The following is a 26,355-nucleotide window of genomic DNA, read 5'->3' as shown; positions in this document are numbered from 1 at the left end:
TATATGTATTTATTCATAATTAATAATATAAAATATAAACAGAACATTTTTCTTAAATTTATCCATGCATGTGTGTGTATTTATTTATAATAAATTCACACAGTACAGGCATATGAATGCGATTAATCGCGATTAATCTCTTGCCTTAATTCTATTCTATTCTGTTCTGTTCTGTTCTGTTCTGTTCTATTCTATTCTATTCTATTCGTAATTAATTAATTAAAAGCGTGTAGGTTACTTCTCTAATTAGCCAGTTTTTACATTATGTCATCATGAGTAATATTAATGCTGCATAATGTATTTAATATCTAATTATTTTCTTGAAAAACTTTTCATCTTACACCTCGTTAGTCTTAATGTAATTCTGTTAAGTTGTGTGTAATACTGTATGCTAATGCGATGCAAACGTGTACCATGCTTTAATAATTTAAATTAATTTAATAACACAAACATTTTCATTTACAAAAATTACAAACGTGGTGTGAACCGTTCTCATTTAATAAAATAAAATAAAATAAAAAATAATAAAAATGTAAATTAAATTAAATATTGTGAGCTACGTAAGATTTTTTTTTTTTTTTTTACTTTTAAAACACATTTTTGTATACATAAGTGCAAAATCAAAACAATAGATGTAGCTGCAACATGCTAATGGATTTAGGCTGCTGGCTGATGATGCAGGTGGAGACAGAGATGATGGAGAGACATGTCAAAAGCATAATACAATGAGACCCACCGCCACGTGTCAGTGACCGACTTAATCAACTGAACTTCAGGGCTAATAAAAGCCACAGAGCCCTCACATAAGAACAGTTCCGAGGACATCAGAGAGACTTTGAGAGTGTTGCAATTGTGATGGAGTACAGCTACCTGACGTCTACTGCGTACGAGTCTGGGATGGACACTGGCCGAACTTCTAGCCGCTCCACGGAGTTCAGCTCCTGCAGTCAGCCCTTCAGTTTTCAATATAACAGGTGCAATTTAGGGAACACAACCAGTTGCCACTTCATTGCGCCTGCCTCTCATCAACCCTCACACTACATAACAGGTTAGTCTTTTTTGGTTTAATCATATTTGTTGGTATATAAAATTAGGTAGGGATTAAATTATTTGCATTGGCTAATATGTAAAATGTAAAAACAGCTATAATATATAGGCTCCTACAAATTTATTTTTAATTAGCCTAATATATTATTTAAAGATATTAATAGGCCTACTTTTGTTCAGCAAGGATGCGTTCAAAGTGAGAGATTTTTCAGTTGTTATAAAAATTCTAATAAATACTGTTCTTTTGAAAAAGTATCACGATTTTCCACAAAACAATAATAATCAGCACAACTGTTTTTAATATTAATGATAATAAAAAAATATTACTTGAGCACCAAAGCAGCATATTACAATTATTTCTGAAGGATCGTGAAGCTGAATATATAGAAAAAATGTCATAATCTATCAACACAGTTGTTCAAGTAATTTATAATACATATTTAGATGTTTAGCAAAAACTGCACGTGTTCAAATATAAAACAGTTATTTTAAATTGTAAAATATTTCACTATTACTAGCTACAGCTGCTTCAGTTACTTAATATAAAACACGTACTATTTTTGTGTTTAATTAAAATTTCATTCAATTTCCAGTTAATCATAATCTTTTGGCTTATGAACGCGGCGTCCAGGAGAGACGCAAACAAAGGCGCGTCCGTACCATCTTCAGCAGCGCGCAGCTGAAAGCGCTGGAGCGCGTGTTCTCACAGACTCATTATCCAGACATCTACACCCGAGAGGAGCTCGCTCAGGAGATCCATCTTACTGAAGCTCGAGTTCAGGTATCTGAGCTTCTGCTCTGACCATTCTTCAACTGCATGTGTTCTGTTTGGGCAATAAACAAACATTGGCAATAAGCAGATAATGTGTGTTTACCCTTATGTCCTTCCAAACACGTAAGACCTTTGTTCATCTTTGGAACACAAATTAAGATATTTTTGATGAAATCTGAGAGCTTTCTGACCCCGCATGGGCAGCAAAGCAACTGACACATTCAAGGCCCAGAAAGGTAGTAAAGACATTGATAAAATAGTCCATGTGACTTCAGTGATTCAACCGTAATGTTATGAAGCTAAAAAAAAAAATTATTTTAAAATATGAATATTACTTTATTCAACAATTTCTTCTCTTCCATGTCAGTCTTCAACATGCATTCACAAGAGAATCACAAAGCATAGGTACGTGGTGCTGCTGACGCAGGAGCAGGAGCTGGCGTTCTGCTGTAGAATGTTGGTCTCTCTTAGAGAAGGGTCTGGCTGCAGACCTGCACCTCCACTGTCAGACCTGCACTCTCCGACCTGCACTCTCCGTCACCCAAACTTCCTCTGCAGGTGACGTCACTTTCAATCGACACCTGCACACTACGGTACCTGCGCTATTTGCAATCTGCGTGTAGTGGGACGTGTTGGATTGAGAATAACTTCTGAATTCGTTCAAGAATCATTGCTGTAAGTACATATGTGTATGTTTATTATACGTTTTATTAGATTGTATTCTGATATACAAAATTATGTTTGCCAACGTGTTCGCTGCTCACTGGTTGTGTTTAAAAAGTTGCATTAGCTAGGGCTGTGCAATTAATCGAAATTCGATTTCGATTTTTGCTTCAAACGATCATGAAAATGCAGTAATCGAGATGAAACGATTATTGTGCCCCACTCCGCCCCCTTTCCAGTGGTGCGCTTTCGCTCTTCCATAAAAGCCTAATTTCACATGCAAATCAGCAAAATCATGTTACGTGACTTTCATAAAACGGGACATGCTTGATTTATTCATGTTTCTTTGATGTTATGTTTTTAATAGCGCGTCGGAAAAGTTGCGGTGTTTTTTGAATGCGCTCAAAGACGGAGCCGAACATGGACTTGTAAAGTTATATTTTAACTCAGGTGCGCGCCTAAACGGTCAAATACACGCAAAAATATTTGAAAATGAGGCGCTTGTTGATTATTCATGTAAACGCTTGTCAGTTAAATGACCATAAACAGTTGAAATTAAAAAACGTGTGTAACAGTATATTGGGTCCGTGCGGTTAAGCGCAACACAAAGGATTCCTTCTGCTGTCTGTTTAATATGAATAAAACTTAAAGAAAAATCACTCACTGCTTTTGAATGAAGGACGTTTGTAGTTTTAATCAGACACAAAGGATGTTTAACTGTTACAGTGAAGATGCAGTTTTATTTTACATTCAAATAATTACATTTAATTTATGTAGTATTGTTAGACTACTTTAGACTTGCAGAAAAGTATTCAGAAAAATATTTTTTTAATCACTGTTTTTTTTTTTTAAATCTTTTTCGCTGTATTGCTATCTTTAAATTAATTACTATAGAAAGTTTTGGACCCTGTCATAATCGTTTAAATAATCGTGATTACAATATTGACCAAAATTATCGTGATTATGATTTTTGTTGAAATCGAGCAGCCCTAAGCTGTATAGCCTAATTAGTCAACCACTCCGTCACTGACTTAAATACATTTAAAGTAAGCTAAACTACTGAACAGAATGGTATATATGCTTTCGTAAGTTAATTATATAGCTTACACGTAAACTACTGTATAGTTTAGTGGAAGTGATTGTTGTGTTACTGATAATATAAGTAGAATGAGACAATTAAATGTGGTGTTTTTATTAGCAAAACAGGTAGTGTGAAACATTGTAAAGCACCACATTTGATGTTTTCTTCTGCTCCTACTCTTCTCAATTCAGATTACTTCATTTGAGTGACATTTTATATATTATAAATATATGTATGTGTGTGTATAACTGGTTTCTTCTATCCTGCTCTTAGGCAGATGATGCAAGTATAGATGTACTGATGGAATCATCACAAGAGGTACATTATTTTGTTACAGGACTAGTAACAAGCAATTTTTTTTTTTTTTTGCACAATACTGAATTAATGTTTTTGGTATCTTACATTTGTATCTCTCTTGTTCTTTGTGTTATTTTACAGAATCAACTGATGGGAGATTTAAATAAAGCCAGCAAGTGGTGTTTGGAACCATAGATATATATACGTAGATGCCTCATTAGCGACTGTTTCTATGGGCCTTTATACGTAAGCCGTCCGCCATTTTGCTGCGGTCCAGTTGACGTCATTCACCCATAGATCTAGGTAAATCACCATAGTAATCACTGAATATTCTAAATATAACAGTCCTGCACAGCCGTTGGTCTGCGAACCTACAGTATGGTGAATGACGTCTAGTGGACCGCTGCAATATGGCGGACGCATCTATGTGCTTGGAGCGGTCCAATGGGGTATCTACGTATACGTATATATGTTTGGAACAGCCAAGTGTGCTGCTTGGTTCTGTTCAGCTGCCCTAAGTACTCTGCATGGAGGATGAAGATGTTGATGAGGCCATGGACAAATTACAGAAGGCTGAATTTTCAGAGGACAGACTTGTTGCTCTGGAACCTTTCAGCTTTATCTTTACTGCGATGAAGGACATTGACTTCTTCCTTGAACATGTAGTTGATGTTATGAATCTGAAAGTATTCTGTCAAACTGAAAAGGAAGGAAATGCATAATGTGCTTCTTTGCAGAAATAAAAGAAAATACATAATTTGCCTCTTTGCATTCTTTCTGTTCTGTTTTTATTTGTTGTGGAAGTGTTTTAAGCTTTTACTTATTTTTATATTACTATTTTATAAAACTATTGCTAGTTTACCAAATAATAGTAAATAGTCTGTCTCTTTGTAACTAGCTTACAATAAAAAACTAAAATAAAAAATTGCATCTGCTTAATTTTTGTTAATGTTATAGTTTGGTAATGTAATATAGTTGTAGCCTACTTGAATGATAAAGTACAACATTATACTCCTATGATAAACAAGCAGCAAAAAATAACTGGGGGGAAAGTTTCTGTCTGGTTATACTACTAAAGTACTTTAAACCATTTAACAGCATCATTACTGCGTCTTTATTGGCTACGGGTACTTTAAACCATATAACAGCTTCAATACAGCGTCTTTGGCAACGCAAACGAACGACTGGAAACTTATTTGCGGTTTTTTGTGTCGATTGCAAGTGACGTCGCAGGTACCGTAGTGTGCAGGTGTCGATTGCAAGTGACGTCACCTGCAGAGGAAGTTTGGGTGACGGAGAGTGCAGGTCAAAAAAAAAAAAAAAAAAGGAGAGTGCAGGTCTGAGAGTGCAGGTCTGGCAGTGGAGGTGCAGGTCTGCAGCCAGACCCTATTGCTCTCTTATGCCACATTCCAGACAAGGTCAGAAGTGGGAACATCTAAGCTGAAATATCCCACTTCCAATCAAAGTAAAGCCAAATCAATTATGCCAAAAACAGAACAAATACTGCCGTTCGTTTTGAAAACAGGTGACAAAAAGCAAAAATTAAGGTATCATTTTAAAAACTTGATGTGTAATGTTTTCAAATTTGTCATAATGTAGCTCCACACTATGCTTGTTGGAAACAGTGACTTCAAATGACGTATCTCGCTGAAGTCAGGGTTGAGCGTTCTGCCCCGAGTTCACAGGTCGAATGATGTTATTTCCAAGTAGAAAATGGGGAAAATCCGAATCTCGAGTTGTCTATAATGCAGCATTAGTTCATCGTCTGTATCTACCTTATTTTCCAATGCGGATGTAAGCTGTTTCCTGGTAATGTATTAGTCTTCCGGTTCACAAGCCTTAGGGAAATAACGAGAAGAATAATGAAGTGCAGTAAATGGTAAAACAATTTGCACTACAAACCATTGTGTTCATAATTAAGATAATATGGCAAGACACACCAGTTTGCAAAACAAGCTGTTTTGTACATCTAAAAACAGCCGGAAGTGGATGACACCGGAAGCCAGACCCATAAAATTTACATTAAGAAAAAGGTGGATATTCTGTCGAAACCAGACATCCCTGGTGAAAAACCCAGCTACAACCAGCCTAGGCTGGTCGGCTGGTTTTAGCTGGTCAACCAGCCTGGTTTTAGCTGGTCATAGCTGGTCAGCAGGCTGGTTTTAGAGGGGTTTTGGCCACTTTTCCAACCTGGCCAGGCTGGGAGACCAGCTAAAACCAGCTACTTCCAGCTTAAACCAGCTAAGACCAGCCAACCAGCCTAGGCTGGTTTTAGCTGTTTTTTTCAGCGGGGATGTTAACAAAGACTGTTTTATGTACAGTGTGCATTTTCTTCTGCTTGTAAACAAAGGTCAGCACATGCGAGTTCTATGTCAGAATGCAGACACCTGCGTCAGCAGCACCACACACATCTCGTGGTACTTGCACGTTGAAGACTAATTGAAATTGTTGAATAAAATCACTATTTCATTATTTAGCTTTATAATATTACGGCTGAATCACTGATGTCACATGGACTATTTTAACAATGTCTTTAATACCTTTCTGGGCCTTGAACTTGTCAGTTGTGTTGCTGTCTATGCAGGGTCATAATATATTTATTTGTGTTCTGAAGATGAACAAAGGTCTTATGGGTTTGGAACAACATGAGGGTGAGTAATTAATGACAGAAGTTAAGATTTTGGCTGAACTATCCCTATAAATGTAACAAATCCCAAACCTTTCTGAAAAATGCATAAAAACTGTATTAAAAATGCATGAAAATAGTTATATTGTTCATATCTGTCAACTGGATTTAATTAGGTCAGGCGAATTTAGAATTGTATTTATTCATTAAATTGGTTTATTTTATTTTATTTAGGTCTGGTTCCAGAACAGACGTGCTAAATTTCGCAAACAGGAGCGCACGGCTACATGGATTGAGTCGTCATCCAAACTGAACGGTTCACCTTCCCGTGACAGCTCCAAAACAATGACAGTCCCTGACCCAGACAGCACACAACCCACTCTTACCCTAAACCCAGACCACAAACAGGACACCAGTAGTCTCAGAGAGGACCAGGCTCCAGACGAACTGCCCTTGTTAGGGGTCTCTTCTCTTGAAGCACAGAGGTCAAGAGGTCACCAAACTCACTGTGTAACTACTGCCTGCATGTGTTGAGCAGTGGAAGACGTGATGTACCAGTTCAAACATCAGAACTCACTCTGTAGATCTCTTTATTTACCTCATTTCTGTTATTTATATATTAGGATCTCATGCAAATATTAAGTTAAAGGGATATTTCACCCAAAAATTTAAATTGTGTCATTAATTACTTACCCTCATGTCATTCCAAACCTGTAAAATCTTTGTTCATCTTCGGAACACAAAGAATTTGTGGGACCTGAAGGATTTTTCTGAAGAGCAGCAGGCAGTTTAACTGTTCAGGACAAACAAGGGACTCATGAACAACTATCACTAAACAAAAAAACACACAGCTGTGGATCATTCAGGTAAAAACATAGCAATAAGAATCAAGGGGATGTAAACTTTTGAATGGGGTCATTTTTGTAAATTCAACTAATATTTTCTCTTGTGGACTCTATGTAAACATCTTTTGTGAAATATCTTATTCAGGTCAGTACTAAATAAACATGAACATGCATTTTGTATGATCCCTCTTATTTTGGTAAAATAATGAACATTTTTCAGATTCTGAAAGGGGGTGAAAACTTTTGACTTCAACTGTATCTAAGATTAATTTTATATTAGAAAACTATTTTTACCACTTAATTCAGTCACAAACGGAAGCATGTGGGTCGAATGCAAGTGCATTTAAAATAGTTTATTACAGTTTATTTAAAAACATACACTTGCTATAAAAGCCATTGCATTTCAGCGTCTTGTAGGTTGTCTTATATCGCTCATGTTTAAAAGGGTATAATAAATATAGAATATGAAGTTATTTGTCACACACATCTCACTCATTCTTGGCTACTCTTTCCAGTAATTATTGCCTTACTTCAGTTTCAGTTCATATTCTTACAATATCACAAAATAAAACAAACGATATACAAGCAACAATCAAAACCCCCCGGATCTAAATGACAATGTCTTTTAATCTCAAATATTAACGGAAAGCATAAGCAGAAGTTAAAAAAGCAGGAATTATATGCTAGTGTTGCTGAATACAATCTGTCCGTGTTGTTGAATTTGATATTTTAGTGACATTAGGATTTAAATCCTTTCCAGTTGATTTAGATAAATATAGATATTTCACAATTTTACATCTCTAAATGCACACGAAATGAGTGAAAAGCTTACAGAGGGCGTGAGTTTCATTTTTGAATCTCTTGTCCGCACATTCATGGTGTTTGAATAAAGTACAAGGGTAAAAGCAGAGTGCTCAGTGCATATGCATAATACTCTCACCAATACACATTGGTAACTTGAAGCTTTGGATGCAAGGGTGGCTGACACTAGACATTATCTAGGAGTGCATTTCTAAGGCACAACATTGCAGAAGAGAGAAAGGCAACAGAACACATAAAACTTTAACAGAATATTTTCAAAAGCTAAAAGAAAAGGTTTACACTTTACATTACAGTGTTTAAGTTATTACATAATATACTTCTGATTATGTGAAGCTTACTTTAGTCATTCATTTTAATAGCTTGTAATGTATGTGTATGGACATTGTAATGTAAAGCGTCATCAAGGAAAGTTTCAGGGATCATGCAATCTTACTATTCAACTGCAGAGCAAAACAAATATTAGTAACACCTTTTGAAAAATAATCGAAATGGAAATGTAAGATCTACCCATTAGCAACATGCTTTCTACATGGTGTTAAACAATACTGCACAAATAAAGTATCAAACCCCTCACTGACCAAACGAGATAAAACGGCAATGAACATTTAAATCAAAACCACTCCAGTTCATGAAGACGTGTTTTCAAACCATAAATAAAAATGATGGACAATCTTATCTGTATTTCATGTTGTCAGTTAAGGCATCAGGACAAATCAGCTAGGCCTAAGAGTCGCACATCATGCGTTCGTCTGTTAGTGGAACATTTAAGAATAATGTGATACCTGCAAGACCTTTACAAAAACGGTGGTTAATTCTTATTAATAAAATAAAAATAGAATGAAAACTGGACGTTTGTGCTACCTCATGTCCCTCACAATAGAAATGGATTCAGTTGCACTTTACGTCACAGCGCCCATGTTACTTTACAATGTAATACTCATGAACAACATGTAGTCAATATGTAGGTAATCTGTGGAAGTTTAGAATTCCATGTCGTTGGTGTTAGGCCCAAAACATACTCTAAACAAATGTGTGAATGTATATGTTTCTACATTTTAAAAATGCTTATTTTTTTAAACCCAAATGCTGGGTTCAGCTTGTTGGGTCTTTTTTTTTTTTTTTTTTTTTACAAAGGTGCTGGGTAGTTTTCTGTAAGCAGCTGGGTCATCTTTAATTGGTTATTATTAAATATTTGGTTATTTTTTTCTACACAACCGCTGGGTTCAGCCTTTATCCTAGGAAACAGTCAGAGCGCGGGCTTTTTACGGCCTCTACAGGAGAAAGCGGTTCACAGCGCGATTTGGTGCACTTCTTCAGAGAAATAAAAGTTTGTATACGCTTTATTTACTTCATAAAATCTTTATTGTCCTGTAAATTATATTATTTTACGAAGGGACAATGACGAGATGTCAGTCTGTTGTGTCAGCAGGGGTCGTTTCGCATGTGGGAAACGCCTTTTGCCTTGTATAACATAATGGACATAATGGATTTTATTCGTTATAATACTGAATTTAATTTAAATTTGATGTTAATATATATGTTCTCTTATTTCAGTACTGTTTGTTTATGGGGAGGTTATGGAGACAGTCATTACATCTTTTAGCTACGAGTGAAATGCAAGGTGGCGGTCTGAAGTTTGTAATTCCCCCGGCAAACAGCAGCTCATTACGGCGCGAAAATGAGCACTATTTAGGTGAAAAGTGATTACAGAGAACGGTTGAATATACTTAGATTAAAATGCTACTTTTAAATGTTCCATTTCTAATTTCAAAAATGCTTGTTAAAAGAGTTGGCTCTGGGTGTAATTTTTAATTTTCAGCCAATTTTAAGCCAGCAATACAATAATTTTTAAATGAAAAGAAAAAAAAAAAAAAACGGAAAAAACCCCCAGCATATGCTGGTTAGTTGGGACGTTGGTTTAAGCTGGTCCTTAGCTGGTTTATGCTTGTCCTTAGCTGGTCATAAACCAGCTGGTCGCTTAAACCAGTATCAAAACATACCTAACGAATCCCAGCATCAAAACCTACCTCACCAGTATATGCCGTTTTTTTCAACAGGGGATAACAACCCAGCATGAAGGGTAAAAACATTTAACCCAACCAGCTGGGTCAAAATAACCCAGCATGTCTGTCCAATATTTACCCAGGACTGGGTTGCCAAATAACCCAAGTTGGGTTGTTTTTAACCCATCATTTTTTAGAGTGTAGCTATGCACCCTCAGTAGTGAGTTCACTAAATTATAATGTACAGTTCAGTTCAGTTTTTTCACCCTCATGTCATTCCGAACCTGTAAGACCATCTTCAGAACACAAATTAAGTTTTTTTTTTGATGAAATCTGAAAGCTGTCTGACCCTCCATAGACAGCAACACAACTACCTTGTTCAAGGGTCTGAAAGGTAGTTAGGACATTGTTAAAATAGTCCATGTGAAATAGTGGTTTAAAGCTAGGAGAAAACATTTTGTGTGCAAAGAAAACAAAAATAACTTTGTTTTTTTATGTTGTTTATACACTCAAAAAATGAGTACCTTTGAGGTACATATTAGTACCTAAATGGTATATATAAGTACCTTTTGAAAAGGTACTGCCACAGTGACAAGTGTTGTGAGAGTGTAGATGGCTACCGAGATATTATTTAGGAAAATGGCACTGGCATGACATTATCCCTATTTCAAGCTTTATAACTGAGGTTTGATATTGACATTTGCGTAAAGTATGTTTTAGGCCTTATTGCTATTGAAATGTGTTTAACATGGCCACTGTAAGGTAAAGCGCTAGCAGTACTTCTCATTCTAAAGTGTAAAACTAACAGTATGACCAGACTCGCTGTAATCTCTGTAACATTATATGGACTCTTTATCATGTAAGCGATAAGGTCGTTTTTCAGCGAGCACAAAGACAGTCAAATACAGTCCAGAGGAAAACCCATCATGTGTCCATGATTCCAGTTTTGACATTAATGTCTATGCTTGATTGTGCTGTAAGGAAAACTGTTGGAAACGTTGTATAAACGTAAAATCCATTCTTCTTGGGTATGGTCCTGGGTTGGTTTAACCTGATTTCAGTTCCATTTCCTTGTCAGAAGTGCGGAGGCATCACAACGTTGTTGGCTGGCCAGCAGCTGCAAGGAAGGAGCACATTAAAAAATGTCCTGAAAATATGTATAGTTTATTTTTTTTATCTTCAGGTCCCACAAATTCTTTGGTTTTTCAGCATTTTTGTGTATATGAACCCTTTCCAGAAATGACTGTATAACTTTAAGATCCATCTTTTCACACTGAGGACAAGTGAGGGACTCATATGCAACTATTTCAAAAGGTTTAAATACTCACTGATGCTTTCGAAGGAAACACAATGCATTAAGAGCCATTTGAACAGAACGAAGATGTGTACATGTTTTCTTATTTTCCTTAATTATCAATTTTTTTTCATTTAGTACTGCCCTTCAGAAGCTACAGAAGATACTTTACTCTGATCTTCAAATTCAAAAAGTTTTCACCCTCCAACTCTTAAAGCATCGTGTTACTTTTTGGAGGATCGGTGAGTGTTTAAACTTTCTGTAAAAGTCCCTCAGTTGTCCTTAATGTGAAAAGATGGATCTCAAAATCATACAGTCATTGTTGGAAAGGGCAAAAATACAGAAAAAAGCTGAAAAACCAAAGAATTTGTGGGACCTGAAAGATTTTTCTGAAGAGTAGACCGCAGTTTAATGTTCAGGACAAACAATGGACTCATGAACAACTATCACTAAACAAAAACAAATCAAAACAAAACAAAAAAACAGAGCTGTGGATCATTCAAGTAAGAACACAGTGTTAAGAATCAAGTGTATGTAAACTTTTGAACAGGGTCATTTTTATAAATTCAACTATTATTTTCTCTTGTTGACTATATGTAAACGTCTTATTTAGGTCAGTACTAAAAAAAAAAAAATAACATGCATTTTGTATCATGTTTAAGATACAAATAAAGCATATTAAGACTCACCCCTTGATTTTATGTAGCATTCTTGACAATTAAGGAGTCCATTTCGAATTCTGACGTCAGTTCCAGCACTTGTGTCACCGAGTAACCCTTTACATATTCCACACTAGAACACATCAGATATCGATATAAGAGGATGCACAAGTTATTTACGCACATATAGCGACAAACGAATATGAGCATTACCTTAAAACACTGAATATGGAAGTACAACCCCAAGCTTTCAATGATCATAGCTGCTCCTTTACCCAACGGATGTGCACAACTGGAGCAAAGCTTCTTTCCACTCACTGACCTGCAGAGGGCGCCATACAAAGCCATATAGTAAGGCAAAACATTAACATTTCACATTCTTGTCTTGTCAGGTCTAGGAGTCTAGGATGAAAACAATAATAAAAAAAAGACTTCACTGTGGTAACAAATGCAATACCGGCCAGCAATTTCAATAAATGGGATTGTGCGCACATAAGCATTTAGCATGATTATGTAACTCCTGAAATGAAAGCACTGATTAGGCCTTATACTGTAACCACAGCGGCACAACTTGGATGATATGCTGAACTTTTGCAGCTCAAATGAATGCATTAAAGCAATAGTTCACCCCAAAAAATGAAACATTGCTGAAAATTCACACACCCTTTGGATGTACACTACTAGTCAAAAGTTTTTGAACACTACGATTTTTAAATGTTTAAAAGAGCCTGCATTTATTTGGTCCAAAGTACAATATTTGTACCATTTAAAATAAATCTATTTTAATATAGTTTAAAATGCAATTTATTCCTGTGGTTTCACAGCTCAATTTTCAGCATCATTACTTCAGTCTGCTTTGTAACATGACCCTTCAGAAATTATTCTAATTTGCTGATTTGCTGTTTAAGAAACATTTTTTGTTATTATTATTATCAATATTTAAAACATTTTTTCAGGATTCTTTGATGAACAGAAAAATCCAAAGATCAGCGTGCTGCCCTCGGTATATGTGCAGTATATAACTTGACAGCCAGGTAACCTCTTTCTTGACATCAAGACTCTGAAGACATTAACTCTTCGTCCACAGGTTTATTGACGTTTGCGAAGAAAGGTGAAACTGAAATGTACGAAAGGCATAATCAACACTAAGTTTGCCTTTTAAATGTACAGATTCTCAAAAGAAATTAATTTAATCCATGTTTTCTTTTACTGGTACATGTATTCAAACACATTTTTTTATTGTAAATGCATTTATATGAACTTTTACTGAACTAGGAACAGTATGACCATTACCACAACAAAAGGTCTATTAACTATAGTTAGGTAAATAGAAAGTGACAGGTTTCTAACAACCAGCTTCATAACATGTAACACTGTGTCAAAATACTGATCTGCAATCGTAGATATTGTTTAAAACATTCAGTACATACATACCCACGATACTACAACAGTCATAAGATGTCTGCAAATATCACAGAAAAGGCTTGTGAAACACTGAACATGCTGATTTCTGTGCCATGTATGCTTGCTTCCTCATTAAAGGTCACATGGTCTGACTGCTTACTCAAACTTAAGATTCTTAAAGGAGCCACATCCAAATAAAAGAAAACAGAATAGCTTCAAATATAAAAACAAGCCTTGAAACATAGGAGGTAACAATACAATCAGCATTTATCTGAAATAAAAAACTTTTGTAACATTATACACTATACTATTCAAAACAGTTTGGGAAAGAAATGATAGAAATGTATAGTTGTATTTAGCAAGGATGCTTTAAATTGGTCTAAAGTGATGTTAAAGACATTTGTAATGTTACAAAAGATTTCTATTTCAGATAAATGCTGTTCTTCTGAACTTTCTATTCATCAAAAAAACCTGACAAAAAAAATTCTACTCAGCTGTTTTCAACATAAAAACAATAAAGATTTTTTGAGCAGCAAATCAGAATATTAGAATCATCTCTGAAGGATCATATGACTGGAGAAATTATGCAAAAAATTCAGCTTTGAAATAAGGAATAAACTACACTTTAAAATATATTTAAATAGAAAATAATTATTTTAAATAGTACAAATATTTTAAAATTTCACAGTTTTTTTCTGTACTTTGAATCAAATAAATGCAGGCTTAGTGAGAAACAGAGAATACTTTAAAAGCAATCAAAATCTTGCTGTTCAAAAACTTTTGACTGGTAATGTAGGTGAATTTGTTTCTTCATCTAAATATATTTTGAAAAATGTAACATCTACATCTTCTGCAGTGAATGGGTGCCCTAAGAATGACACAATAATCAACAAGTAATCCACACAACTGCAGTCCTTCAATTAATATCTTGTGAAGTGAAAGGTTGTATTTAATAAACAAATTCTCAGATTCAAAAAATCTTGTCTGATTTAGGAGAGTAATATGCACAGATTAAGCACTGAATACAAGCGAAAACAGTTCTAAACAAATATGTTGGTGGATTTTGATGCGAGAAACGACAGAGGTTAGACTTTTTCCACTGGAGGAAGCGTTATTATGGATTATATAAATGGTTTAAAGTTGTATTTGTGGATTATTGTGATGTTTTTATTAGCTGTTTGAACTCATTCTGACGCCACCCATTTACCACATAGGATCCGTTGGAGAGCAAGTGAAGCAATGCTAAACAAACTCATCTACATCTTGAATGTCCTGAGGGTGAGTACATTTTAGGCAAATTTTTTGGGTGAACTATTCCTTTAAACCAACACCTTTGCATTTAAATTAAATGCAATAAATCTTATAAGCCAATTCAACAGCATGACGCAGTCACTGTATCTAAAGTGCACAAATGCTTTTGAAGCCTATTACTGCAAAAGCTCCACATACACACACACACACACACACACACGCACATGTCTCCATGTGACTGAGTATGTGTTGGAGGGAAGGCTCATACCTGCTGGGTGATGGAGGTGGCGTGTCTTGTGATGGTGTGGGTGATTTTGATGGGTGTGTCCCTAAAACATTTTCACACGACCCAGTCCTGCCAGCAGCCGCACACACATACACACAAGCATAGAGACACACAACTGTGAAAGCAAGTCATATGCAGAAATGTTCCATGTGCCAGAAAAAAAACCTCATATGATCTGATCTTTAAAACATCCTCTACTTATAGCAAAGCCAAGCAGCATTTTGGCACACATGTGCGTATGAAAGCCAACATGCATTCCCACAAACACACACACACAGGCACCTCCTCATCTTTGTGGTCTGGCTCTGAGGTGGACTCTGTTTACGATCCAGTGAGGCAGTTTTCTTCAAATCCTCCTCTTTGCTTTTAGACTTACAGTTCCAAGAGCCATCTGCAATAACACACAGAGAAAAGGCATGTGTTCAGTGTGTTTTCTATATATGTAAACATTATTGTGGCAGATGAGTAAAGTTTTAAGTTGTATTATTAGTTTTCTATTATTATTATTTAAATATTTAAAAAATGTTGGTAGAAAAAGTTAGAAACATTTTTCTCCTCCAAATTAAAGTCAGCATGGCATAAACAACAAGGAAGAAATTTGAAAAAGGATCATTTTAGATTTGAATCTGTTTATTAAGGAAACAATATCAGATATTTTCATATTGTTCAGGTCAAATGGCGTAACCCTAATAAAACCATTTGATTCATCACTCAAAAAAAAGAAAATGGTTTTATTATTATCCAAAGAAATGTATACACATTATATAGTATAATAATAATAATAATAATAATAATAATAAAACTATTTATATTATTTAGAATCATATGAATTATTATTACAACTAATATAAATTATTATTTAATAATTAATGTTTAAATATTAATATTATAACTTTATACACTACAAGTCAAAAGTTTTTGAACAGTAAGATTTTTTATGTTTTTTTAAAGAAGTCTCTTCTGCTCACCAAGCCTGCAATTATTTGATCCAAAGTACAGCAAAACCAATAACATTTTGAAATATTTTTACTATTTAAGGAAAGGAAAGGAAAGGAAAGGAAAGGAGGTGAAGTGAGGCCAAGTATGGTGACCCATACTAGGAATTTGTGCTCTGCATTTAACCCATCCAAGTGCACACACACAGTAGTGAACACACACACACACACACACACACACCCACACCGTGAACACACACGCGGAGCAGTGGGCAGCCATTGCTGCGGGCCCAGGGAGCAGTTGGGGGATCGGTGCCTTGCTCAAGGGACTCACCTCAGTCGTGGTATTGAGGGTGGAGAGAGTGCTGTACATTCACTCCCCCCACCTACAATCCCTGCCGGACCTGAGACTCAAACCTGCAACCTTTGGGTTACAAGTCCGACTCTCTAACCATTAGGCCACGGCTGCGTATTTAAAATAACTGTTTTCCATTTAAATATATTTGAAAATATAATTTATTTCTGTGATTTCCTGTAAAGCTGAATTTTTAGCATCGCCACTCTAGTCACATGATCCTTCAAAAATCATTTCAATATTCTGATTTGCTGCTCTAAAAACATTTATTATTATTATGTTGAAAACAGTTTAGTATAACTTTTTCAGGTTTCTTTTATGAATAGAAAGTTCAGAGGAAAAGCAAATATGAAATATAAATCTTTGTAACATTATAAATGTCTTTATCATCCTTTTTAAACAATTTAAAGCATCCTCGCTAAATAAAAGTATTAATTTCTATTATTTATTTCTCAAAAAAAATCATACTGGCTTTAAGCTTTTGAGTGGTATAGTGTACAAAGGTTTTTTTATTTCAGATAAATGCGGATCTTTGGATTCATTAGGGAATCCTGAAAAAAAAAGTACTCAACTGTTTCAAATATTGATAATAAAAACAGTAAAAAAAAAAAATGTTTCCTGAACAGCAAATCAGCATATTAAAATGATTTTTGAAGGATCATGTGACACTAGAGTAATGATGCAGAAAATTTGGCTTTGATTACAGGAATAAACAACATTTAAAATATATTCAAATAGAAAACAGTAATTTAAAATAATAAAAATATTTCAAAATTGTACTGTTTTTACTGTACTTTGGATCAAATAAATGCAGGCTTGGTGAGCAGAAGAGACTTAATTAAAAAAACATTAAACATCTTACAATTCAAAAACTTTTGACTCGTAGTGTATTTTAAATATTTAAATTAAATTATCTAAAATGTTGTTATAAAAAGATTTATGTTAATTTTTAAAAAACCTATTGATATTTAAGTACTCTTATAATTAATAATAATAATTCACCTTGAAAATGATGTTTGAAAACATTTTTGAAAGAATTCGAGCCACAAGAAAAGTTACTTTTACATGATGGCTTTCCATTATGGCATTTTTTTAATTTATTCATTTATTTATTTTGTAATTATTTTATGTTATTTTGTCATTTAAGACATCCATTGTGAGCCAGGGTTAGTGTTTGTGTCTTACCCTGTATAAACTGCAGTTGTGGTGTGGCTGTTTGGCTCTCCTGAGGTTCAGTTCTCTGACCGTTCTGCTGAGCTGGTGTGATTACTTGATCAGGGCTAGAGAGGTTATATTAACAGTAAAACATCCTTTCAGACATATCCTGTATGCAGAGTTATGATATCAACACTTGACTCTGTATTTGACCATTACACATTTACACCAGAATACATCAAAATCAGCTTTTAATATCACAAAAACACTGACTGTAATTGTGTTTAATGTTAAAATTGTAATTTAATTTTTTTTTTTTGTAGATTTTGTTCCTATGGAAAGTTTCCGAAGTTGGTCACATTATCGTTTGCCTCACTGAAAACACCAGCCATTCTGAAAGAGTTTCACAGACGCCTGACTAAACACTGATTCTGGTGGAAAAGGGATTTTCTTTATTAATGGATTTTGTATGTACGCCACCTGTGTGTGAGTCCATTACTCTGGTTCGTCTGTGCCTGTTTCTCCAGCATTTCCTGTTTCCTTTCCCAGTCAGCCAAGGAGAGGACAATGGTGTCATGTGGGGCTGAAGGCTGGGTTGAGGACGGAGGCTCTGTCACCATAGTGGATGATAAACTTGAGGTGTGAGGGGTCAGTGGGGCCACCGTTTCCTCCAGTATCCGCCTTTCCTATAGATAAAGAATTAATTAGTGGTCATTAAAGGGTTCCTATTATGCTTCTTCACTTTTTGAATTTTTGCCAGTATGTGGTGTGTATGTTTGGGCATAAAAACCATCTAAAAAGTTACAAATCTCAAAGTCCACTCTAAAGGGAGATATTTAGTTTTTAAAAAATCCCTTTTCAAGAATTTCTACGTATGGCTACTTTGGTCTACCGCGTTTGTTTGTTATTCAAATAAATCCTGCCTACGGAAATTCGAATGGTTGGTGGGCGGGAAGGGACGAGGTGGGGGATACGCCTAACTTTAGCGATGTAGCATGGACAGCCACTTCTGGGATGCAGGGCGGCTCGTATAAACACGTGCATTGACTTAAGTGTCCACAAACTACACCAGTAGCTGTGTCAGAGTCGTGCCGTCGATGTGTGCGGTATGGAAGGTCGAAAACCCATGCGGAGCCGCGGCTGATGTGAACACAAGCATTGACACGAGTGACCGCGTCGGAGCCACGCCGTAGACGTGTGCAGTGTTTGGTATGAGATTTATTCCTCATAAAGTGTAGATAGCTTCACTAGCTTTATGCTGGAGCTGGTTTCGGGCATGCTAATAATTAAATAAATTAGCACAATAATTATAATATCATGTATCTGTGATCTTGCAGGCTGACGATAGGACCAACACTACTGTAGCGTATTATTTACTCCCCCTCCATGCATTCTAGGGGTATATGACTTCCTTCTTTTAGACTAATGTAATCGGACCCCTGGCACACCTAAGCTTTAGAACGGCATAGACTAAAAGGCATAGACAAGTGTTTCTCTCCATCAGTCCAAAAGTCGATCCATAACAAAAAGTGAATGACATGACTCTGGAGGGGTCAGTAAAAGCCTCCTTTAGCGTTCCGATCATGGGCGTAAATCCCGGGGGGGACGGGGGGGACATGTCCCCCCCCCATCCGAGGGTTGTCCCCCCCCCCCCCTCTAAAAAAATTATTTACAAAAAAAATCGCACTCTCTATTGTGAAAAATATATGTATGTATAACTACTCGTGTAAGTAGAAAAAACCCCCGCAAAAAATGCATTTAGAAACAGTTGAGTTCCCCCTCCCCTTCCTTACAGTGGTTTGGCCCACTGCCTGCTTTACACACACGAGTCAGGTGTGTGGCTGCGGCTCAGTTAATGCTGAACTCCAGTAAATAGGGTATTTCATTAACTTTAAATAAAGCGATTCTCTTTAATGTAGTTGATGCAGACTCATTCATAAATTAGTTGCGGCAAAAATGCTGATTACCGATGTAATTTTCCATGAATCTGCTATATTAGCAATTAAAACATTACTTATCTAGTTAACGTTAGCTTGTTTACCATAGCTTGTTGCATAATGCAATGCAAGACGCCAAAGCCGTTTCCCATGCATTGTTTTATTTGTGACGACTTGGCATAATGTTAACTTAACATTAACGGCCACAATTAGAATGTTGCAGGTATACCTCACTTCCCTGATGTCAAGAGATAAACTAGCGAGCGTTATCAGTAGGTCCACCCTTTAGACCTTTTGTTAGCGCGTCCGCCTCCCGTGCCGGAGACCCGGGTTCGAGACCCGCTCGTCGCGAGTGTGTGGCGTTTCATTTAGCTGTGCATTTACTAAATGAGCACTGTGTTACGTCCGAACAAACCTCACTATAAATAAAATTGTAAACCTTTTTTTGTTTTTGTTTTTATTGTTGTGTATCTTTATAAGTACAATTTGACTGTATTATTTTGCGTCCCCTTCAAAAATTGCTCATGATAAATTTTATATTTATTGTCCCCCCCTACAGGTTAAATGAAATTTACGCCCATGGTTCCGATGTGTTTTTGTAAGAAAAATATCTATATTTAAAACATAAGAATCACTTCAATCTAGCTTGCGCAGTTGTACACAGAGCTTGCTGCTTTGGGAAGGGGCGTGGCAGGACTGAAACGCCGTCTAAGCTGTTCGCGAACGCAGTGGGACTGCTAACCAATCACAATACATTTTGTTTTTTGGACGGCGGACCTTCATCAAACCCGGAACTAATCAAGCCATTTGTGCCAGCCTGGGGAAAAGGCTATTGTAATAATGTAAACTATGTGAAAAATAATGCGTTTTTCAAACCACCAAGCATGAGAGCATGTTCTAGTGCAGTGTTTCCCAAACTTTTTTTCTGGGGACCCACATTTTAAAGTCGATAAATCCTTGTGACCCAATAAACATTAGGCCCATATAGTTCATATATCACGAAGATAATTTATGCATTAACAAAATATGTATGACCATTTTTAAGGTCATGCTTCCACTTAACTATTTAAAAGAGATACAGATATTTGACAAAGCACATTTTTTTTATTTAAGTAAAATGCAGATTTGCAGAAAATGCTGTTTACCACAAACACAATATTTATCTGTTATTTTGATTTCAAATCCAAAAGTGCTTTTTCAGCATTGTGATCCTCTTTTATCACAGTAAACTAATACAATAACAGACATATTCACGTTTAAACTCAATAAAAAACAACGTATAATTCAATGCACTTGACTTCTAGATTTGTATATTAAGTTGCTCAAGCAAGTTGCAACACATTTAAACACAACATAGGGAGGCTATAGCTTCCTTTTCTAATTGAAATTGGACTGTCAAAAATATTTTAATTAAAACTTACCACAGACAGAAACAGTCGGCTCTCATGCTTTTCTTTCGCACTAAATCTTTATTAAAAACAATCCTTTAAAGAACTTTTCTACCTGGACAAGTGCACGTAATATGTTGCCTTTTTCTTTAAAACTGCACTTATCCTTATTTTAAACCTAGCCAAAAAGCCACGTGTTGACTGTGAAACAGTGGACTTCATTTATATGCATTTATGGGACATTTTCGTGTCAATACATGTTCATTTTTACAGCGAACAATGCGCTGTCACTTTAATTCAGCACATGCAGCGCTTGCAGCACAGCAAAAAAATAGACTCTGCCGAAACGATCGCTGCTCTGCTGCAAACACACTGCTTCTGGGACGCACTGCTGGACTGCAACCGCGTGCAGTGTGAACGCTCCAATCCGTTAACATGGGTGGGGAAAAAAAATACGCAACGCATACGCACTGCAGACGGAGTATGAAAGAGGCGATGCAGAGCGCAGCTAAAGAACAACAAAAAAAGAAAGCAGAAGAAAACGACGAGCTCCCTCGTGCGGCTAATAGGTGAACTACACATATAAATTTTAATCAAAAGTATATAGCGCACTGAAAAATAGTGCTCGACTTGGCGACCCATACAAAATCTCCCGCGACCCACTTGTGGGTCGGGACCCCGCCTTTGGGAATGACTGTTCTAGTGTACCCCCAAAACAAAATAAAGACTTTGTAAAAGAGCATAATAGGGCCCCTTTAAGAGCCAATTAAAGGTCATGTGAAACAATAAGAATACATACCTCTTCATTGTGTCTCCTCTCCTCCTCTTCCACTTCTCTCTGTGCTCTCTCCCACTCCTCCTTCAGCTTCTCCTGCTCTCGCTGATATTTCTCCTGCAAAAAAGTTGTTAGTTGTTATTTTTGTTTTCTCTGCGCACAAAAGCTTCATAACATTATGGTTCAACCACTGATGTCACATGGACTATTTTAACAATGTCCTTACTACCTTTCTAGCCCTTGAACAAGTCTCTGCAGGGTCAGAAAGCTCTTGGATTTCATCAAAAATATCTTAATTTGTGCTCCGAAGATGAACAAAAGGTCTTGCAGGTTTGGAATAACATGAGGGTGAGTAATTAATGACAGAATTTTCATTTTTGAGTGAACTTTTCCTTTAATTTCTTTTCAAAAAATCTTACTGACCCAAACATTTGAACAATATTGTGTGAAACCAACTCAAACACACAAGTGCTTTTGTGACATTTATGAAAATTTAAGCTTCAGTGAACTTCAGTTATTGTAACAAGACTAAATCAACACATTCTTCAAAATTCTTCCTTTTGTATTCCACATAAGAAAGAAGTCTTACATGTTTGGTTTCGAGGTATACAAAAGTCAACAAACAGTGTGACAGATCTGAGAGAAGGTGAAGGGTAGACAGGAACAGATGGAAAAATACTAATGGGAACACAACAACAGAGGAAGTTGTCTCTACAGAATAGCAGGTGCTCACTTCTTTCAAACAAACCCCAAGCTGGCTATTGTACCTGCAGCAGGCGTTCCTGCTCCTGTTGCCACCTCTCCTGTCGCTTACGCTCTTCATTAGGATCCCACGTCCAGTGGTCAACCCTTTTTGCAAGGTTCAACATTGGGGTTTCAATCTGATTCACCCACACACACATAGAAGCAGAAAGGAGAAGAGGAAAGTAGGTAAGAAGACAGGGTGGATCTACGCTGTTCCTAGGTATGAGCATTAGTACTCGAAAGTAATTATAAATGATTGAAAATCTGTTTTGTAACTTGAAGGGGGGTTTCAACTTGCCAAAATGAGGCTTAATTTTTTTATTTTGTAATTTGTTATAGTAACAATACGGGAGGTACTTTGTGGAACTTGTTTCAAATAGTTACTTAAAAATTTTGTTCAAACTGGCAAAAACAACAACAAAAATTGTTTTTCTTTTTTTGTGAAACAACTAGATTTTGCAATTCAAACAGCAAAAACACACATGAAATCCAATGTTTACAACCCTGATTCAAACCACATTTCTCTGTTTGAACACATTGGATTTTAAGTTGTTTTTTTTGGCATTTGAAAAAAGTGCCACATTGTGCAACTCTGTCGGTGGTGTTATTGTTTACTAAAGCTAAAAGTGTTACGATTATTTTCACTGATAAAAATAAAGCAATATGCTGAAAAGCAATGCATTGACAAAGATACCAAATACAATCTATACTCTAGCAGCCAAAATGGCCGAAATGCACATTCCTAGTTACGATGAGTGACAAACAAAGGAAAAAACATTGAAAAGGAATGCAGAAAGAGGAAAAAAGAGAGATTCAGGAAGAATGGGTGTGAGTTTGGCACAACTTAAGTACTTACACAATCAATGGAGTAGTCAATCCCCTCTGTGGAAGAAATAAGAAGAGAACAGTGGCTTTAGAAACTCATCATATACTCATTAATCTCTTCATATGCTAATGAAAGCAATAGCACCATAGGAGCCCAAACTGATAAACAGAGCATAAAACATTAAAATGACACAAAGATAAGTGTTGAGACACAATGTCTCTATTTACACCCAGTACTGACAACCATCTTGAGATCCCGTTTACATATGTGACCCTGGACCACAAAACCAATCTTAAGTAGCAAAGGTATATTTGTAGCAATAGCGAAAAACACATTGCATGGGTCAAAATTATCGATTTTTCTTTTATGCCAAAAATCATTAGGATATTAAGTAAAGACCATGTTCCATGAAGATATTTTGTAAATTTGATATTGTAAATATATCAAAACCTAATTTTTGATTAGTAATATGCAATGCTAAGAACTTCATTTGGACAATTTTCTCAATAATTTGAGTTTTTTGCACCCTCAGTTTCTAGATATTCAAATAGATGTATCTTAGCTGAATATTGTATACGTATAATTGCCCCTTATGACTGGTTTTGTGGCCCTCACATGCATCTTCAGTTGATCCCCTGTGTCCACTTATGATCAGATTTTGACAAGTCTCTTTGTGACTATATTTATAGACTTAATAGTACAAATGCAATGTACAGTCGTGGCCAAAAGTTTTGAGAATTACATAAATATTGGAAATTGGAAAAGTTGCTGCTTAAGTTTTTATAATAGCAATTTGCATATACTCCAGAATGTTATGAAGAGTGATCAGATGAACTGAATAGTCCTTCTTTGCCATGAAAATGAACTTAATCCCGAAAAAAACTTTCCACTGCATTTCATTGCTGTCATTAAAGGACCTGCTGAGATCATTTCAGTAATCGTCTTGTTAACTCAGGTGAGAATGTTGAAGAACACAAGACTGGAGATCATTATGTCAGGCTGATTGGGTTAGAATGGCAGACTTGACATGTTAAAAGGAGGGTGATGCTTGAAATCATTGTTCTTCCATTGTTAACCATGGTGACCTGCAAAGAAACGCGTGCTGCCATCATTGCGTTGCATAAAAATGGCTTCACAGGCAAGGATATTGTGGCTACTAAGATTGCACCTAAATCAACAATTTATAGGATCATCAAGAACTTCAAGGAAAGAGGTTCAATTCTTGTTAAGAAGGCTTCAGGACGTCCAAGAAAGTCCAGCAAGTCCAGTCTCCTAAAGAGGATTCAGCTGCGGGATCGGAGTGCCACCAGTGCAGAGCTTGCTCAGGAATGGCAGCAGGCAGGTGTGAGCGCATCTGCACGCACAGTGAGGCCAAGACTTTGATGATGATGGTCTGGAAGATGGCCTGGTGTCAAGAAGGACAGCAAAGAAGCCACTTCTCTCCAAAAAAAAACATCAGGGACAGATTGATCTTCTGCAAAAAGTATGGCGAATGGACTGCTGAGGACTGGGGCAAAGTCATATTCTCCGATGAAGCCTCTTTCCGATTGTTTGGGGCATCTGGAAAAAGGCTTGTCCGGAGAAGAAAAGGTGAGCGCTACCATCAGTCCTGTGTCATGCCAACAGTACAGCATCCTGAGACCATTCATGTGTGGGGTTGCTTCTCATCCAAGGGAGTGGGCTCACTCACAATTTTGCCCAAAAACACAGCCATGAATAAAGAATGGTACCAAAACACCCTCCAACAGCAACTTCTTCCAACAAGCCAACAACAGTTTGGTGAAGAACAATGCATTTTCCAGCACGATGGAGCACCGTGCCATAAGGCAAAAGTGATAACTAAGTGGCTCGGGGACCAAAACGTTGAATTTTTGGGTCCATGGCCTGGAAACTCCCCAGATCTTAATCCCATTGAGAACTTGTGGTCAATCCTCTAGAGGCGGGTGGACAAACAAAAACCCACTAATTCTCACAAACTCCAAGAAGGGATTATGAAAGAATGGGTTGCTATCAGTCAGGATTTGGCCCAGAAGTTGATTGAGAGCATGCCCAGTCGAATTGCACAGGTCCTGAAAAAGAAGGGCCAACACTGCAAATACTGACTCTTTGCATAAATGTCATGTAATTGTCGATAAAAGCCTTTGAAACGTATGAAGTGCTTGTAATTATATTTCAGTACATCACAGAAACCACTGAAACAAAGATCTAAAAGCAGTTTAGCAGCAAACCTTGTGAAAACTAATATTTGTGTCATTCTCAAAACTTTTGGCCACGACTGTAGTCATGTGTATCTGACGACCTCCGAATGTAGTTCGAATGTTTCAGTCAAAGATTTTTGACCCAGTTTACACCTGTATGTATCACCTGAGATGGATATAAATACCAGGTATAAGCAGAGGCAAAGACAAGAAGGATCTGTTCTCTGAGAGTTGTAAATATAGACATGAAAACAACAGAAAAAAGCAATATCACAGAACATCTTAATTTCTACATGTTTATTTCTGTGCAGGACTGTACAATGACCAGACTAAATAAATCTCATCTATACAGGTCCTTTTCAAAAAATTAGCATATTGTGATAAAGTTCATTATTTTCTGTAATGTACTGATAAACATTAGACTTTCATATATTTTAGATTCATTACACACAACTGAAGTAGTTCAAGCCTTTTATTGTTTTAATATTGATGATTTTGGCATACAGCTCATGAAAACCCAAAATTCCTATCTCAAAAAATTAGCATATCATGAAAAGGTCCTCTAAACGTGCTATTAACCTAATCATCTGAATCAACTAATTAACTCTAAACACCTGCAAAAGATTCCTGAGGCTTTTAAAAACTCCCAGCCTGGTTCATTACTCAAAACCGCAATCATGGGTAAGACTGCCGACCTGACTGCTGTCCAGAAGGCCATCATCGACACCCTCAAGCAAGAGGGTAAGACACAGAAAGAAATTTCTGAACGAATAGGCTGTTCCCAGAGTGCTGTATCAAGGCACCTCAGTGGGAAGTCGGTGGGAAGGAAAAAGTGTGGCAGAAAATGCTGCACAACGAGAAGAGGTGACCGGACCCTGAGGAAGATTGTGGAGAAGGACCGATTCCAGACCTTGGGGGACCTGCGGAAGCAGTGGACTGAGTCTGGAGTAGAAACATCCAGAGCCACCGTGTACAGGCGCCAGGTCAAGCCA

At 36.5% G+C, this 26,355-nt stretch overlaps 2 protein-coding genes and 1 long non-coding RNA gene across 8 annotated transcripts in view; 2 read left to right on the top strand and 1 right to left on the bottom strand.

Moving 5' to 3' along the window:
- The first annotated feature begins 855 nt into the window (after positions 1-855).
- Positions 856-7,020, top strand: phox2ba (paired like homeobox 2Ba). Its single transcript, XM_073841792.1, has 3 exons — positions 856-1,048; positions 1,641-1,828; positions 6,721-7,020. Exons 1-3 carry the CDS (start codon positions 856-858, stop codon positions 7,018-7,020), a joined length of 681 nt encoding a protein of 226 aa, XP_073697893.1.
- LOC141335976 (uncharacterized) lies at positions 2,372-4,617 on the top strand. The gene is made up of 3 exons (XR_012355662.1): positions 2,372-2,494; positions 3,837-3,881; positions 4,002-4,617. It is a non-coding gene; the product is annotated as an uncharacterized lncRNA (long non-coding RNA).
- A 638-nt stretch (positions 7,021-7,658) lies between the features above and the next one.
- The window catches only part of limch1a (LIM and calponin homology domains 1a), a 74,191-nt gene continuing 55,494 nt past the window's right edge, over positions 7,659-26,355 (bottom strand). For 3 of the 6 annotated variants that reach the window (XM_073841744.1, XM_073841746.1, XM_073841745.1), the window contains 10 exons: positions 23,196-23,221; positions 22,363-22,476; positions 21,620-21,712; positions 17,976-18,181; positions 17,526-17,620; positions 15,333-15,441; positions 15,033-15,119; positions 12,323-12,431; positions 12,140-12,242; positions 7,659-11,273 (listed from right to left, as the gene is read on the bottom strand). In XM_073841744.1, the coding sequence (XP_073697845.1) occupies positions 11,248-11,273; positions 12,140-12,242; positions 12,323-12,431; positions 15,033-15,119; positions 15,333-15,441; positions 17,526-17,620; positions 17,976-18,181; positions 21,620-21,712; positions 22,363-22,476; positions 23,196-23,221 (968 nt within the window). In that variant the 3' untranslated portion in view covers positions 7,659-11,247. The remainder of the gene's footprint in view (positions 11,274-12,139; positions 12,243-12,322; positions 12,432-15,032; positions 15,120-15,332; positions 15,442-17,525; positions 17,621-17,975; positions 18,182-21,619; positions 21,713-22,362; positions 22,477-23,195; positions 23,222-26,355) is intronic. The other 3 variants (XM_073841748.1, XM_073841749.1, XM_073841747.1) reach the window with 2 other exon arrangements.

The sequence above is a fragment of the Garra rufa genome, chromosome 6, assembly GCF_049309525.1.
Source record: "Garra rufa chromosome 6, GarRuf1.0, whole genome shotgun sequence".
Classification (NCBI taxonomy): Eukaryota; Metazoa; Chordata; class Actinopteri; order Cypriniformes; family Cyprinidae; genus Garra; species Garra rufa.
The sequence above is the reverse complement of the archived record's forward strand: the minus strand, read 5'-3'. Positions and strand labels throughout refer to the sequence as shown.

Coding starts and splice junctions, on each gene's coding strand:
- phox2ba (XM_073841792.1), top strand. CDS start 856: ATGGAGTACAGCTACCTGACGTCTACTGCGTACGAGTCTGGGATGGAC. Junction 1,049..1,640: donor ACCCTCACACTACATAACAG/GTTAGTCTTTTT, acceptor TTCAATTTCCAG/TTAATCATAATCTTTTGGCT. Junction 1,829..6,720: donor TTACTGAAGCTCGAGTTCAG/GTATCTGAGCTT, acceptor TATTTTATTTAG/GTCTGGTTCCAGAACAGACG.